The sequence below is a fragment of the Chiloscyllium punctatum genome, chromosome 34 (assembly GCF_047496795.1).
Source record: "Chiloscyllium punctatum isolate Juve2018m chromosome 34, sChiPun1.3, whole genome shotgun sequence".
NCBI classification, from domain to species: domain Eukaryota; kingdom Metazoa; phylum Chordata; class Chondrichthyes; order Orectolobiformes; family Hemiscylliidae; genus Chiloscyllium; species Chiloscyllium punctatum.
In genome coordinates, this window is record NC_092772.1 from 56,408,370 (window position 1) to 56,426,158 (window position 17,789).

Genomic DNA, 17,789 nt, shown 5'->3' on the forward strand with positions numbered 1-17,789 from the left:
ACTATGACCCAGGTCATCTGGTTTTAGATTACATTACATTACAGCGTGGAAACAGGCCCTTCGGCCCAACGATTCCACACTGACCTGCCAAAGTGCACCCACCCATGCCCCTACATTTACCCCTTACCTAACACTACGGGAAATTTAGAATGACCAATTCACCCTAACCTACACATCTTTGGACTGTGGGAGGAAACCGGAGCACCCGGAGGAAACCCACGCAGACACGGGGAGAACGTGCAAACTCCACACAGGCAGTCGCCTGAGGCGGGAATTGAACCCGGGTCTCGGGTGCTGTGAGGCAGCAGTGCTAACCACTGTGCGTTTATTTTAATGAGGGAGGGATGGATATCAGTCTCTGGACACTGGGGAGAGCTCCACAATGTCCTGTCCCCATCCCTTATCCACTACTCTTCTTCCCAATAGTGGCCCAATTTTTGTCTGACTTACTCACGTCCTATAATGCAACTTGTTAAAATGATGATGTCTTAAAAAGGAGACAGTGAGGGCTGCAGAAGCGGGAGATCAGAGTCGAGAGTGTGGTGCTGGAAAAGCACAGCAGCTCAGGCAGCATCGACAGGAGAGTCGACATTTCGGGCATAACGCCTTCATTAGGAATACTGGGGATGAGAAAGGGGGCTGAGATAAATAGATGGGTGGGGGTTTTAAAAAGAGATCCTGTAAAGGAAACAAACTCCAATAACAGCAACAATACATTTTTTAATTTTTTTATTAAAACATATAAAAAGCTACAATAACCAAGAACTGGTGTCCTGAACATAAACAGTAGTCAGGTTCAGATTCAGTCAGATATTTCTTCATGGACTAATACTGTATACATCCTGAAATATAAAAACAAATGACAAAGTTACAAAGATGTTATAGGATAAAAATTGATCAGTCAGCCTAACCAGCCCCACCCACCCCAGAGGCTCCCTGCCTCATTCCTGGTGAAGGGCTTTTGCCCAAAACGTCGATTTTTCCTGCCCCTGGATGCTGCCTGACCTGCTGTGCTTTTCCAGCACCACTCTAATCTTGACTCTGATCTCCACCAACTGCAGTGCTCACTTTTGCTAAGCCGAACCATTCTGCTGAGGCTTTGGTTCCACATCAGCCGGCACCCTCGCTTATCTCCCCCTTCCCCCCCCCCCCCCTCCCCCACACACCCTCCCCACCTCCTATCATGTGTTTGTCCAGCTTTGCCCTCTTCAATTACACAGTTCACATGGACCATTCCCTGTGGGAACAAATCCCATATTTCCCCACTCCGTGGGTGTGTCCCACATTCCCCCCAAACTCCCTGTGGGAGCTAGTCCCACATTCCCCATGCCCCCACTCCCTGTGTAGCTAGTCCCACATTCCCCACCCGGCTCCTTGTGGGACTGAGTCTCACGTTTTCCCCCCCCCACTTCTCGTGGGACTGAGTCCCATATTTCCCCACTTCATGAGTGGGTCCCACATTCTCGCCCCGCCTCCCCACTCCCTGTGGGAGCTAGTCCCACATTCTCCACGTCCCCACTCCCTGCGGGAGTGAGTCAATCATCCTCCCACTCTCTGGGGGAAAGATGTTTCTCCTGAATTCCCCATTGGATCTATTGGGGACTGTCTTCTATCAAAAGCCCCTTGTCCTAGTCTCCCCATCAGAAATGAAAGCATCTTCTTTACATTGACCCTATTGAAGCCTTTTCTCATGTTAAAGACCTTTTCAAAGTCACCTCAACCTCTCTGCACCAACACCCATGTCTCAAAATGGAACTGTTTATTTCGGAAGACATTACCGATCAATGGTTAAAAGATATGCACAACACCATGTTCATTTTGATGATAGGTAGCACCATAAGCTCACCCACCCTGCTGCAGGGACAGTGCTGTTGAGTGCAAGTTTGTACATGGGAAATCATGTCTCACAAACCTGATTGAGTTTTTTGAAGAAGTAACAAAGGATTGATGAGGGCAGAGTGGTAGATGTGATCTATATGGACTTCAGTAAGGTGTACGACAAGGTTCCCCATGGGAGACTGATTAACAAGGTTAGAGCTCATGGAATACAGGGAGAACGAGCCATTTGGATACAGAACTGGCTCAAAGGTAGAAGACAGAGGGTGGTGGTGGAGGGTTGTCTTTCAGACTGGAGGCCTGTGACCAGTGGAGTGCCACAAGGATCGGTGCTGGGTCCACTACTTTTTGTAATTTACATAAATGATTTGGATGTGAGCATAAGAGGTACAGTTAGTAAGTTTGTAGATGACACCAAAATTGGAGGTGTAGTGGACAGTGAAGAGGGTTACCTCAGATTACAACATGATCTTGACCAGATGGGCCAATGGGCTGAGAAGTGGCAGATGGAGTTTAATTCCGATAAATGCGAGGTGCTGCATTTTGGGAATGCAAATCTTAGCAGGACTTAGATACTTAATGGTAAGGTCCTCGGGAGTGTTGCTGAACAAAGAGACCTTGGAGTGCAGGTTCATAGCTCCTTGAAAGTGGAATCGTAGGTAGATAGGATAATGAAGAAGGCGTTTGGTATGCTTTTTTTTATTGGTCAGAGTATTGAGTACAGGAGTTGGGAGGTCATGTTGCGGCTGTACGGGACACTGGTTAGGCCACTGTTGGAATATTGCATGCAATTCTGGTCTCCTTATCGGAAAGATGTTCTGAAACCTGAAAGGGTTCAGAAAAGATTTACAAGGATGTTGCCAGGGTTGGAGGATTTGAGCTACAGGGAGAGGCTGAACAGGCTGGGGCTGTTTTCCCTGGAGCAATGGAGGCTGAGGGGTGACCTTATAGAGGTTTACAAAATCATGAGGGGCATGGATAGGATAAATAGACAAAGTCTTTTCCCTGGGGTGGGGGAGTCCAGAACTAGAGGGCATAGGTTTAGGGTGAGTGGGGAAAGATATATAAAAAAGACCGAAGGGGCAACTTTTTCCACAGAGGATGGTACATGTATGGAATGTGGTGGAGGCTGGTACAATTGCAATATTTAAAAGGCATTTGGATGGGTATATGAATAGGAAGGGTTTGGAGGGATATGGGCTGGGTGCTGGCAGGTGGGACTAGATTGGGTTGGAATATCTGGTCGGCACAGACAGTTGGACTGAAGGGTCTGTTTCTGTGTTGTATATATCTATGACTCTGTTCTGTTTATCATTGTCTCACAAAACATACCTGTCCACACACCCTGGTCAGTCAGTCAATGTTTTTGTTCAATTGATATCCTGACCTCAGCATTACAATTATTCAGGGGACTTAATTCGTAGCTATGCTGATCTGTTTCTTGATCTCGATGTCTGCGAACCATGTGTTGGGAACTAGAAAAACAAATCCTCAAATTATACAACACATTGAGGGGTTTAGGATGTCCCTTGTGGTCACATAAGGTGGTATTCAGTCAACTGGGCCTGTATTCACTTCAGTTAAAAATGAAAGGGGATCTCATTGAAACATATTCAATACTGACAGAACTGGACAGACTGGATGTGGAGACGATGTTCCCCTGGCAGGGCATCACAGACTCAGCATACACTGTACAGTGGACCATTTCGAATGGAAATTAGGAGAGACTCCTTCATTCAGAGGATAGGAGAATCTTGTGGGGGCCAGGTCGCTGTATATATTTAAGAAAGAAATGCATGGTTTCATATCTAGAGACCAAAGGTGTATGGGGAGAGCGTGAGAGCATGGTATTGAGACAGAGGATCAGACAAGGCCATATTAGCTTGGAGGGTCTGGTCCTGTACCTAATTTCTACATTTTCTTGTCCTTTCTGTCTGCAAAAACATGGTCCTGTATAGGAATACAATAAATTCCCTGAGAGATCATAACTTGGAAATTTGCCTATCCACACCAAAAAGTAATAACATTATTCAACATCTGCGGCAGAACTCACATGTGTGATTTTCCACCTATCGTTAACCTGTATGTTTAAAAGGCTGCACACTCGTGAATTTCATTGTTCATGGGGACGTGATGATGCTGTTCCTTTAACAAAGTTATGTTGTCTTTCGTTGTTTTTCAGAGGGGTTGTAAAGGCAGAGGTTCCAATGTGTCTGTAAATATCTACTGAGAATGCTTTATAAGTCTTTCTTTTGAAACACTTGTACAATGAAAGGGGAGTGGCTAGTTGCCCCAGCTCAGAGTTTGGTTTGGTTTGAGCAGGCAGTCAGGTTTTTGAGGCCACTGGTCAAAGAAACAGCTCCATGCTGATCCTCTCTGACATTGTTCTCCTGTAAGAGCCTGTGTCTGGTATTACCATATTTGCCAAGGGGGTGTTTATGGGAATGTTGCAAGTATTTGGAACAGCATCATTAAGTTGCGAGAGAGTGCACTGGGTTTTCAAATAGGTATGCTATTCTAAATTCGGTTCTTTTGTTTGTGTGTAAGTAAATTGTTTTGTTTAAAACTGAATGATTGGGCAGCTGCATCACTCTGGAACATCCACTATACATCTGCTTAGAAGAACTGGAAAAGTTAGGGTCTGGGCTACCTTCTTGAAATGTTTTGAGGGGGGTCTGGCCTGGTCCATAACAGAGGTTCTCAGGAATGGAACCCTTGTGCATGCAATGGGATGACTGTTTGTAGATCTCAGTACACACAAGTACACGACCCGGTGAGCCCAAATTATAATCTTAAACTGGTTGTCAGTATAGTTCTTAGCAGACTCAGGATTGTTTAGCAAATGTTATCCATTCCTGGAATCACATATAATGTTAGGCAATTTTACAAGTGTGGACTGGATGGGGGCAGTCAGTACTTGTTGTGAACAACAAAAGGAACATGTCTGAGTGGGTTTCCTCCGGGTACTCCAGTTTCCTCCCACAGTCCAAAGGTGCGCAGGCTAGGGTGGATTGGTCATACTAAATTGTCCCATAGTGTCCAGGGATGTGTAGGTTAGGGTGGACTGGCCATGTTCACTTGCCCATAGTGTCCAGGGATGTGCAAGTTAGGTGGGTTAGCCATGGGAAATGCAAGGTTACAGGGATAAGGTAGGTAGGTGGATCTATTGGGATATTCTTTGGACTGAATGGCCTGCTTCCATACTGAATGGATTCTGTTATTTGATATGACTCACCAGTCTTTGCTTTGTGCAGCCTGCGTAACGAGCATTACTCTGGCACTGGAATTCAGCCACCTCCTAACTGAGCTGTAGAACACCTCTGGAGCATCCCATGAGTGAGAACTGCCACTTGTGTTGCTGCTGCAGAGAAGCAGCATAAAACAGCTCGTCTCTTCTGGCACCCGAGTGTTGAGAGCCCTTCCAGGAAGGATTTGGGAAGATCCCTGAATCCATGGAGAATAGCAAGCAGGCTGGGTACTTGAGGTCAAAGGTGACAGCCTTATAGCTGCTCTCCATTTTGAATACATGGTGACTAGAGGAGTTATAATCACACAGGTTGCCTGTGGTGTGCCCTATTTCAGCCTCAGGTTTGTACACTGAACAAATGGGAGAAAGTGAGGACTGCAGATGCTGGAGATCAGAGCTGAAAATGTGTTGCTGGAAAAGCGCAGCAGGTCAGGAGAATCGACGTTTCGGGCATGAGAAGAAGGGCTGATGCCCGAAATGTCGATTCTCCTGACCTGCTGCGCTTTTCCAGCAACACATTTTCAACACTGAACAAATGGCTCAAGCCCTGTTTGTGAAGTTACTGATCAAGCCCATCTTACAGCATGTGCAACTGTCAGAATCTAAATGCATGTGTGTGCCAGTGAGAGCAGGCACATGGGAGACCATAGGAGAGAAGCCCATCTATTAGCTGGTCAAGCAAGAGTAGCTCACTGACCAATCCATTTGAGGTAAATTGCAGCACAGTCTGGACTCATTAACACATGCAAAGAAGTTCTCACTTATGGCTGTGAATTCAAAGATTGATATGCAGACTGGCATTTGCTGAGTGGTGGTTAGGGAGACCTCCCCATTATATAAGGGTGAGAGAGGGTTAAGGGGACTTCCCCAGATACTGGAGTGTTGGAGTAAGGGGTTTTGAGTGCCCCTCATTGTAAAGCTGTCAAATATCAAAAAGCACTCAGAGCTCATTCCGTGCCCTATCCTGTGCCTCTTCACTAGAGATCCAAATCGAGGAGTATTTTTGACCATCAACTCACCAAATATTGTTCCAGACTTGGGGGTATCTGTGCTTCAATACACAGCAACCGATAGTCGTTCCAATAATCCCAATCGTTCCAATAACAATAATTACAATAAGCTCTGGGGCCATTGTTGAAGAATCACTCTCGTCTGAAGTTGTTCTGTTCCCTGTTTTCCAGAAAATATATTGTTACTGAGAGGAAACGAAACTCAAAAACAGAAGTTCAACATCACCTGTGACTTTGGAGTTTCCTGGCTCCTGGTTAGCTTGGTACCGGTGAACAGTGGATTACCACACAGCCCTTTGAGCCCTGCATCAAACTCCTGCCAACTCTTTGGGCCTTAGTCTGCTGGCTCCCTCCCTAGCCTGGGCACAGCCTCACAGACCCCCTCCCCGCCCCAGGCCTGGCCTTGCAGACTCCTTCACTACCCAACACATCCCTCGCTGACAAGCGCTACCTTTCAGACTGCCTCCCCACGCCCCACTCCAGGCCTTCTCTGTAAATTTCAGAGGATCACAGATGGTGCATTCAATCCATTAAGTTTATGTTCAGTGTCACTGCATTTCAACTTTGTATCAATCTCTTGCCTCTTCCTCCAACTCTGCCCATTGTTTCTATTTAAGTAATGAAACAATTCCTTCCAGAATGGTCCTGAACAGAAGACTTTCTGACTGACAGGTTAGAACCACGGCTAACACCTGATAGGACATTCTACGGTTTCACTCGGTTTTACCTTGAGTGGTATTGAACTGTTTGTGATGATCCTGTTCCGGAGTATCGCTTGTCTCTAGAGGTGGACAACCTGGAAAACAGAACAGTACAATTGCAATGTGAAACTGAGCCACTATTCACCTTTCGTATAAGCCCAAACTAGCCTAATTTACTGCACAAACTAACACTTATGTCCCTCTTACTGCAGGGTCAAACATTTTGTGCTTTTGTGGCCAATGTTTCAGAATGGACCACACTGACATCAGGACACATTCACCATTCAATTCTCTGCTGCCAGATCCTAAACCACATCAAGTTCATTCTCCCATCATTAGCCACCAGTCTCTACCAGACTGGCTTCCAGTGGCACATCATTCAAATTCTCATCTGTGTATTCAGATCCCTCCACAGCTTCAGTACCACCATTCCTACCATGTTCTAACATCCTCCTAGTCCAACAATCCTTTCCTAACTCTAACCTTCTCCAGCTCCTACACCTACCCTGCGCGGCACTCCCTCAGCGCTGACCCTCCGACCGTGTGGCACTCCCTCAGCGTTGACAGGTTAGAACCACGGCTAACACCTGATAGGACATTCTACAGTTTCACTCGGTTTTACCTTGAGTGATATTGAACTGTTTGTGATGATTCTGTTCCGGAGTATCGCTTGTCTCTAGAGGTGGACAACCTGGAAAACAGAACAGTACAATTACAATGTGAAACTGAGCCACTATTCACCTTTCGTATAAGCCCAAACTAGCCTAATTTACTGCACAAACTAACACTTATGTCCCTCTTACTGCAGGGTCAAGCCTTTTGTGCTTTTGTGGCCAATGTTTCAGAATGGACCACACTGACATCAGGACACATTCACCATTCAATTCTCTGCTGCCAGATCCTAAACCACACCAAATTCATTCTCCCATCATCAGCCAGGACTACCAAGACTGGCTTCCAGTCTGGCACATTTAAATTCTCATCTGTGTATTCAGATCCCTCCACAGCTTCAGTACCACCATTCCTACCACGTTCTAACATTCTCCAAGTCCAACATCCCTTCCTAACTCTAACCTTCTCCCGCCCGTGCGGCGCTCCCTCAGCGCTGACCTCCCGCCCATGCGGCGCTCCCTCAGCACTGACCCTCTGCCCATGCGGTGCTCCCTCAGATTAACAGTCCAGCACTAGGTCCACAAGACCATCACCCCCTCAAATATGTGTATCTCCTGTTCAATGTGTGTATTTGCACTGACTGAATCTTTATTTATCAGTTATTGTGCAGCCTGAATTGGCACTGACTATTGGTCTGCAAATTATGGGTGAAAAGAGACTTAATGAGATTATGAACATTGTGCCATAACACATGACTGCTTCCAGACTCTTTAAACTCACCTCTTTTCAAGACTATCTTTATCTGATCTTTACCACATACTAGCCAGTATTCAGAAATATTATTCTTTGAAACACTTGGAATGTATAAGTTGTAATATTTGTTGCAAATAAATGTTGCTTTGAAAGTCCTGTTGCACTCTAAATCCTTGCATATCAGATCCTGTATTCCCTTGGTCAGGGTTGGTGTCATACTCCCCTTCTTGCATTCCGGAATTGTTATATTTACAGGTTTTCCAATATGAGCTAAAAAGAGAAGGAAGAACAAGCTTTATTGAACTTGATAACAGTTTCAAACTCATAATACAAGCAAACTCATCTTTCAAACCCACTCCCCTATTCCATATGATCACATCTGATCTTCAGCTCCATTTTCTTCTCCCCTATTCCCTCAGTTCCCAAAAATCAACTGATGCGTGTCTTGAAAACACTCAACGGTGGAGCATCCATAACTCTCTGGCCTGAGTATTCCAAAACTGCACAGAACGCAGTGAAAAAATCTCTCCGCATCTCAGTTCAAAACGGCCTAGGCCGCATTTGGACATGGTCTCCCCATCTTCTCGACTCTCCTCCCCAGGAGAGAAACCGCCTTTCAGCACTGACCCTGGCAAACCCTTGAAGCAATTTATTTGAATCAATGTGATCACCTTTCATTTCTCCAGTCTCCTCAGAATAATGGCCCATTTTAGTCAATATCTCCTGATAAAACAATTAAGTCCTAGTGAATGCTCGTTGAATTACTTCAAAGAAGATAGGTCATCTGTGCACACCCCACCTTCTGGGAAAATAGTTTTTACCAAAACAATTTGCATTTTTCAGCTTTTATAAAATTTCTGGAAGTTTCTCAAATCTTTTGTTTGCAGATGTCAATCACAATCTTTTATCCATCTTGGTCAATGGTGCACATTTGAGTTGTATCATCAAACACATAGTCATAGAGATATACAGCACAGAAATAGACCATTCAGTCCAACTCATCTAAAGCGACCAGATATCCTAACCCAATCTAGTCCTATTTGCCAGCACCCGGCCCATATCCCTCCAAACCCTTCCTATTCATATACCCATCCAGATGCCTTTTAAATGTTGTCATTGTACCAGCCCCCACCACTTCCTCGGGCAGCTCGTTTCATACATGTGCCACCTTCTGCATGAAATGCTGCCCCTCAAGTCCCTTTTATATCTTTCCCCTCTCACCCTAAACCTATGCCCTCCAGTTCTGGACTCACCCACCCCAGGGAAAAAACCTTGCCTATTTATCCTATCCATGCCCCTCATTTTAAAAGTCTCTATAAGGTCACCCCTCAGCCTCCGATGCTCCAGGGAAAACAGCCCCAGCCTGTTCAGGCTCTTCCTATATCCCATCTTTTCTGAACCCTTTCAAGTTTCACAACATCCTTCCAATAGGAAGGAGACCAGAATTGCATGCAATATTCTAACAGGGGCCTAACCAATGTCCGGTACAGCCGCAACATGACCTCCCAACTCCTGTACTCCATATTCTGACCAATAAAGGAAAGCATACCAAACACCTTCACTATCCTATCTGCCTGCGATTCCACTTTCAAGGAGCTATAAACCTGCACTCCCAGATCTTTGTTCAGCAACACTCCCCAGGACCTTACCATTAAGTGTATAAGTCCTGCTAAGATTTGCTTTTCCAAAATGCAGCACCTCCCATTTATCTGAATTAAACTCATCTGCCACTTCTCAGCCCATTGGCCCATCTGATCAAGATCCAGTTGTATTCTGAAGTAACCTTCTTCACTGTCCTCTACACTTCCAATTTTGGTGTCATCTGCAAACTTACTAACTGTATCTCCTATGTTCACATCCAAATCATTTATATAGAAGAAGAGTAGTGGGCCCAGCACCAATCCTTGTGGCACTCCATTGGTCACAACCCTCCACCACCATCCTGTGTCCTCTACCTTTGAGCCAGTTCTGTATCCAAATGGCTAGTTCTCCCTGTATTCCATGAGATCGAACCTTGTTAATCAGTCTCCCATGAGGAACCTTGTCGAACGCCTTACTGAAGTCCATATAGATCACATCTACTACTCTGCCCTCAATCATCTTTGTTACTTCTTCAAAAAGCTCAATCAAGTTTGTGAGACATGATTTCCCACGCACAAAACCATGTTGACTATCCCTGATCAGTCCTTGCCTTTTCAAATACATGTACATCCTGTCCTTGAGGATTCCCTCCAATAACTTGCCCACTACCAACATCAGGCTCACTGGTCCATAGTTCCCTGGCACGTCCTTACCACCTTTCTGAAAGACTGGCACCACATTAGCCAACCTTCAGTCTTCCAGCACCTCACCTGTGACTATCGATGATACAAATATCTCAGCAAGAGGCCCAGCAATCACTTCCCTAGCTTCCCACAGAGTTCTAGGGTACACCTGATCAGGTCCTGGGGATTTATCCACCTTTATGCATTTCAAGATATCCAGCACTTCCTCCTCTGTAATCTGAACATTTATAAAGATGTCACCATCTATTTTTCCATGTCCTTCTCCATAGTAAATACTGATGCAAAATGCTCTTTTAGGTGTCTCCCCCATCTCCTGCAGATCCACACAAAGGCCTTCTTGCTGATCTTTGAGGGGCCCCATTCTCTCCCTATTCATTTTGTCCTTAATTTATTTTAAAAACACTTAGGTTTGACAAATAGAATTAAAGAGAATCCAATGTCCCATTTTTGCCCTCCTGATTTCCCTCTTAAGTATACTCCTACTGCCTTTATACTCTTCTAGAGATTCACTCAATCTCTCCTGTCTACACCTGACATATGTTTCCTTTCTCTTAACCAAACCCTCAATGTCTTTAGTCATCCAGCATTCCCTACACCTACCTGCCTTTCCTTCCATCCTAACAGGAATATACTGTCTCTAGATTCATTCTCACTTCTGAAGGCTTCAAATTTTCCAGCCATCCCTTTACCTGCGAACATCTGCCCCCAATCAGCTTTTGAACAATCTTGCCTAATACCGTCAAAATTAACCTTCCTCCAATTTAGAACTTCAACTTTTAGATCTGGTCTATCCTTTTTCATCATTATTTTAAAACTAACAGAATTATGGTCGCTGGTCCCAAAGTGCTCCCCCATTGACACCTCAGTCACCTGCCCTGCCTTATTTCCCAACAGTAGGTCAGGTTTTGCACCTTCTCTAGTAGGTACTTCCACACACTGAATCAGAAAATGTAAAAATCAATGATACACAAAATCATTAAGATATCATTCAATTCTACAGTCACAGATTTTAACTCATTTGTGAGAATCATTAGACAGTCACTAATAAATTCTGTTAGTAATTCATGAGAATCTCCTTTACCCTGAAAATGGGAAGAATGTGTAACTTGCGCCCACAGTGTGTGGTTAAAGTGAACTAATGTGCCAAAGTGGGGTAAGCACACGTTGGAGAAAGGAACAGAAGGGGGTTGTGACAGTGGGCGATGAGCAGGAGGATGTCGAGGGGTGGATGCTCAGATGAAGCAGAAAAACTGACATGGAATAGATGGGGTCAATGGCCAATTCTGTGCCAGAAATTGTTGGCTATTCTGTAAAATCTTGTTTAAATTATATTGAGGTGTGAATGCTTCTGTTGAAAAAACAACAAAAGGTTCAGCTGGAACGGTCTCAGAATTGAATTATTCCAGCAATATGACAGATAATTTCAAGATGGTGGAACAGACAGATTCTGCTACACACTGATGCTCCCAGTTAACGTAGCAAATGTTTTGCCTTATATAAATCCAATTTGTTTAAATTTAAGTGCACTAAAAATCATCTTTCTGTATTGGGGTTGTTTTAAAGTTTGCTTCCTAAAATCCTTTTAAGACATCATTAATAAATTTTATTTTTGCAATTTGGAAATGGAGGATATGTGAATAGAGCAAGATGAGGGGGTAGGAAGAGATCCACATTGAGTATAAACGCTGGCACGGACTAGATAGGCAGAATGGCTCGTTTCTGTGCTGTACCGTTCTATGTGCACAAGATAATATTGAAAGATACTTGAACAATATCACTAATAATGTTGGCTTGTCACTAACAATTGCTCCTGAACCTTGCAATAATATTCACTGTGTGAGGGGGTGAATTGTGTGAATTACTTGATGTTGTGCCAAATATGGCAGAAGGTGGTACTGCAGATTAGAGTCAAGATTAGTCATTTACACAAATGATTTGGATGTGAGCATAAGAGGTACAGTTAGTACATTTGCAGATGACACCAAAATTGGAGGTGTAGTGGACAGTGAAGAGGGTTACCTCAGATTACAACAGGATCTGGACCAGATGGGCCAATGGGCTGAGGAGTGGCAGATGGAGTTTAATTCAGATAAATGTGAGGTGCTGCATTTTGGGAAAGCAAATCTTAGCAGGACTTATACACTTAATGGTAAGGTCCTAGGGAGTGTTGTTGAACAAAGACCTTGGAGTGTAGGTTCATAGCTCCTTGAAAGTGGAGTCACAGGTAAATAGGATAGTGAAGAAGGCATTTGGTATGCTTTCCTTTGTTGGTCAGAGAGTTGAATATGGGAGTTGGGAGATCATATTGCAGCTACACAGGACATTGATAAGGTCACTTTTGGAATATTGCGTGCAATTCAGGTCTCCTTCATATCAGAAAGATTTGTGAAACTTGAAAGGGTTTAAAAAAGATTAAGGATGTTGCCAAGGTTGGAGGGTTTGAGCTACAGGGAGAGGCTGAACAGGCTAGAGCTGTTTTCCCTGGAGCATCGGAGGCTGAGGGGTGACCTTATAGAGGTTTACAAAATTATGAGGGGCATGGATAGGATAAATAGACAAAGTTTTTTCCCTGGGGTCGGGGAGTCCAGAACTAGAGGGGCATAGGTTTAGGGTGAGAGGGGGAAAGATATAAAAGGGACCTAAGGGGCAACTTTTTCATGCAGGGGTGGTATGTGTATGAAATGAGCTGCCAGAGGATGTGGTGGAGGCTGGTACAATTACAACATTTAAAAGGCATTTTGGATGGGTATATGAATAGGAAGGGTTTGGAGGGATGTGAGCCAGGTGCTGGCAGGTGGGACTAGATTGGGTTGGCATATCTGGTTAGCATAGACAGGTTTGACCAAAGGGTCTGTTTCTATGCTGTACATCTCCATGACTCTAGGACACTGGAAAAGCACAGTAGGTCAGGCAGCATCTGAGAAACAGGGGGAAAAAAAAATATTCGACGTTTCAGGCAAAAGTCGTTCATCAGGAATCTCACCGAGAATATGCTCATTGAGAACACAATCAAGAGTTCATCTCTTCACTCACTCATTCTTCAGTCTGTTGTAATTGGTTCAGTTAGCGTGAAGATAGCTGTAATTTGAACTGGATTGTAGAGAGATCTAAAATTTAAACTTAATTTGAGATGGATGGTAGATCACAATCCAATTCTAATGTGTTCTTGATGGAAAAGAGCTAACAGCTTGTTTGAATACAGAGAGATAAATATTTCACACAACTCAGGATTCCTATTCTATCACGTACCTTCTATACAAACTTCAAGTGTCATGTTGACCGATGCGAACAGAATCAGTAAAATACTTGCCTGCAATCATTGGGAAACAGAAATGAAAACATTAAATTGCAATTCAGAAAGGTATTAGATCAGTTTCAGTTTGAAACATTAAGGCAGACTAACAACTGGTCATCGATGGGGTTCACAATGATTTCATCCCAGGTTCAAAGAGATGCTTCAAACACAGGGAAAACACGTAGGTAGAAACGTAAGCCAACAGTCTGTACGTACACACACACACACACACACACCTCTATTCAATCAATCAATCAATCAATCAGTTTGAGCTGCTGAATCTCAGGTAAGGAATAGAATCAGCGCTCGAGTCTGAGAAAAGGTTTTCACTTCCCCAGCCTGAACACGCGATGGGACTGTCAGATCTTGATGGATTCCAACAAATCATGGACAAGGGACCAGCAAGAACAAAACAGGCTGAGATATCTCCCAGAACCCGCCCAGCACCGTTCACTCTCAGGGTTCCAGGCTGCACAGGCCTTTACAAACCTTGAAAAGCAACATCTCCCTCTTGTCCAGCGAATATTGGGGAAATACTGAGTGATGTGCCAGCCTCAGCCTGGAGGAGAGAGGAAGCTGATCAGTTTACTTCTTGGAGCGGACTTCAAGTGATGAAAGCTTGTGATTTCAGATCAACCTGTCGGGCTATAACCTGGGAATTGCAGGTTTGAAAATCAGTCATCCAGGAAGGAGCGAGTCCCTCCGTTTAAGAAAGTAAAACTCTCCCTTGCTCTGACGAAAGGGATCCCAGGTACGGGCCTAGCAAGCAGGCCTGTGAATCAGCACTTGGAGATAAGTACTTTGATGGTGCCATGGAAACAAGGAAACCTGTCAAATTTGGTCAATGCAGGAGCTGGGAGAAGCTCCCAGTCTTCATGAGCAGGTTCTGAAGCTTTCAGGGAATTTCCAAACTTGTCATGAGGGGGAGGAGGCATTCCCAAAAAGCCTTCTCAATCCTCTTCAGAATTGACAATCTGGAGGAAATCATTTGTGACACCGAGATGGTCAGAGACAGATCCTATCCCTCAGGTGAATGAGCAACATCGCGGTCATGTGGAATACTCTGATTCAGTCAGTCTGACTGACTCGTGTCAGAATGAAACATCAGGAATGCACAGCGGGAAATGGTGTGCTGTGTTTTTGACATTATTGTGTGAAAAATAGATACAGCAGGACCTGCACAGGACAGCAGGATCCACTCAGCCCATTGCACTAGTGCTAGCCTTGCAAATGTACTCTTCAAATCATCCCACTCACACAGACCCTCTCTCAAAATGCTCACACACACTCGCGCACACACCCTCTCACAGACTTATACCCCTTTACACTCACATGCACACACTCACAGACACTTATAACCCTCGTGCCCCACACACACACCTACAAGCACACATTCACCCCACAAATGAAGATGTGTATTTGTTCTTGCAGAATTACATTGTACTTTGCTCAAAATCTGCATGAATCCACGTAAGATTCTGTAAATCCATTTTTTAGATTAGAATCAGTCTGACCGTTGTTTCACAAGGTTAAAAATTACACAAAGGCAGGTTATAGTTCGACAGGTTTAATTGGAAGCACTAGCTTTCGGAGAGTCACTCCTTCATCCCGATGAAAGCTCCGAAAGTTAGCCCTTCTAATTAAACCTGTTGGACTAACACCTGGTGTTGTGTGATCTTTAACGTTGTACCCCCCCGGTCCAACATCGGCATCTCCGAGTCATTGTTTCACACAGAGCAGCTCACACCTTAAATGCATTATCTAGGCTGACATGACGCCAATTGTTAAAGTTCACTTGAGAATGTAACTTTTAAATGTTCTGGATTTACATTGAAAGAACTGAAACTAACATGGTAATTCTAAAAAAGATGAGTGACTTAACAAACAATCCAGGTCTTTTTCAATACATAATTTCAGTTACATCACACTGTAAACTTTTGCTATAAATTCTGTGTCTTACGATCTTATACTCCACAACCACCTGATGAAGGAGCAGCGCTCCGAAAGCTAGTGCTTCCAGATAAACCTGTTGGACTATAACCTGGCGTTGTGAGATTTTTTTTAACTTTGTACACCCCAGTCCAACACTGGCTCCTCCAAATTATGCCCCCGCCCCCACCACAGTTTCACTCCCTTCAAGCATTTATTCCTTGTTGGCTGTTGAATGTGCAGAAGTATACTATAGATTTACAGTTTGTAATATTCCCATCTTCAAACTGAAATGTTTAGCCTAGAGGAAAGAATCAGTTATGAAACAAAACAGTGCATTTGTATAGCGGCTCACCTCATCCCAGACTTTTATAGTCAAGAAAGACTTTCCAAAATGCAGTTTATGAGTCATACGAGTGGTAGAGTCATAAAGTCACATAGCACAGAAACAAACCCTTCGGTCCAACTTGTCTGCACCAACCAGATCCCTAAGCTGAACCAGTCCCATTTGCTTGTGTTTGGTCCATGTCCCTCCAAACCCTTCCTATTCATATACCCATCCAAATGCCTTTTAAAATGTTGCAATCGTACCAGCCTCCACTTCCTCTGGCAGCTCATTCCATACGCGTACCACCCTCTGCGTGAAAAGTTGCCCCTTAGGTCTCTTCTTTCAAACTTTATCGGCTCATCTAATTAAAGTCTTGTTATACTCTTTGATAACCTTCTTCACTATCCACTGTACCACATATTCTAGTGTCATATGCAAATTTATTAACCATGCCTTCTATATTCGCATCAAAATCATTTAAATAAATAATGTAAAGCACTTGGACCCAATGCTGATCCTTGTGGCACACTGCTGGTCACAAGCCTCCAGTCCAAAAAACAACCCTCTGTCACCACCCTCTGTCTCCTGCCATCAATGCAGTAATTACTATTACGCACAGGAAGAGTCAAACAGCCGAGAGATAAGAACCTGTTAATCATTTCTGAAAATCAAAATTTTTCATGCATACAAAGATAATTAGAAGTTTATTTATAATATTTCATTATATTATGTAAATTGTCACTGATTTGTATAGCATCTATAAGTGTGTGTTTATTTACTGGATATTTATAATGAGGCTATTTCCTCTGGTTCTTACACAGTAAACTGTAGATGGTGCTATTCTTTTCTGTAATATACATTTTTGTTTGGTAGATCCTTACGATATGTTCAAAGACTGACCACCAGAGTAAACAAATCACAAAGATGAATGTATACTCTTATCCGATCCCAGCATGAAACCTGGCTTTGTCCAGTATTACCATCAACTGGCAGTATAACAGCATGAAAATACCCTATATATTGTCAATGTGTCTGTATACTATCTATATATGAGTGTTAATTCTCTTTCTTGAGGAAACTGGATGTAATGTGATTGTGGAGATTGAAATGAATGGTTAAATCAAATGCCAGGTCTGATTTTCCTAGTCCTGTTAAAATCATGAAAGTCAGAAACAAAGTTCTGCATTTATCTAATGCCTCCCACGACCACAGGCATCTCAAAACCAGTGAAGTGCTTTGGTGAAAGTGTGCTCACTGTTATTATGTGGGAAAAGCAGTAAACAGTGTGCACTCAGTAAAGTTTCACAATTGCAGCACTGAAATACTATCTTTGCAAAGAAACTGCCTTCTTTTTCATCACAACTTCAAATTCCTGGAATCTATCAGGAATCTTCACAATCCCTTCTCTAACATCCAATTTTCCTGACACTAGTTTCAATTGGTTCTTATCCTTCTTAACAACTCATACAGTAAACATAAGAACAGAAGCATGAGGAGCTGCAATAGGCCATTTGACTCATTGAGCCTGCTTCACCATTCAATAAGATCATTGCTAATCTTTTCATGGACTCAGCTCCATTTATCCCTCCTCCCCCCCCCCCCCCCCCCACCCCACCTCCACAACCCCCTTCCCACTGTCTCCCTTAATTCCTTTACTATTCAAAAAAACTCAGCTTTAAAAACATTTACTAAAGCAGTGTCAACCACTTCCCTGGGCAGGGAATTCCACAGATTCACAATTCTCTGGGTGAAGAAATTCCTTCTCAATTCAGTCCCAAACCTGCTCCCTCTAA

General features: G+C 43.7%; 1 protein-coding gene across 6 annotated transcripts in view; it reads right to left on the reverse strand.

The window, feature by feature from the left end:
* Positions 1–752: 752 nt before the first annotated feature.
* Positions 753–17,789, reverse strand: part of LOC140458875 (uncharacterized) — a 117,550-nt gene continuing 100,513 nt past the window's right edge. For 5 of the 6 annotated variants that reach the window (XM_072553598.1, XM_072553601.1, XM_072553604.1 and 2 more), the window contains 7 exons: positions 13,694–13,754; positions 8,187–8,429; positions 7,417–7,485; positions 6,821–6,889; positions 6,103–6,253; positions 3,169–3,311; positions 753–842 (listed from right to left, as the gene is read on the reverse strand). In XM_072553598.1, the coding sequence (XP_072409699.1) occupies positions 3,194–3,311; positions 6,103–6,253; positions 6,821–6,889; positions 7,417–7,485; positions 8,187–8,429; positions 13,694–13,754 (711 nt within the window). In that variant the 3' untranslated portion in view covers positions 753–842; positions 3,169–3,193. The remainder of the gene's footprint in view (positions 843–3,168; positions 3,312–6,102; positions 6,254–6,820; positions 6,890–7,416; positions 7,486–8,186; positions 8,430–13,693; positions 13,755–17,789) is intronic. The other variant, XM_072553599.1, reaches the window with a different exon arrangement.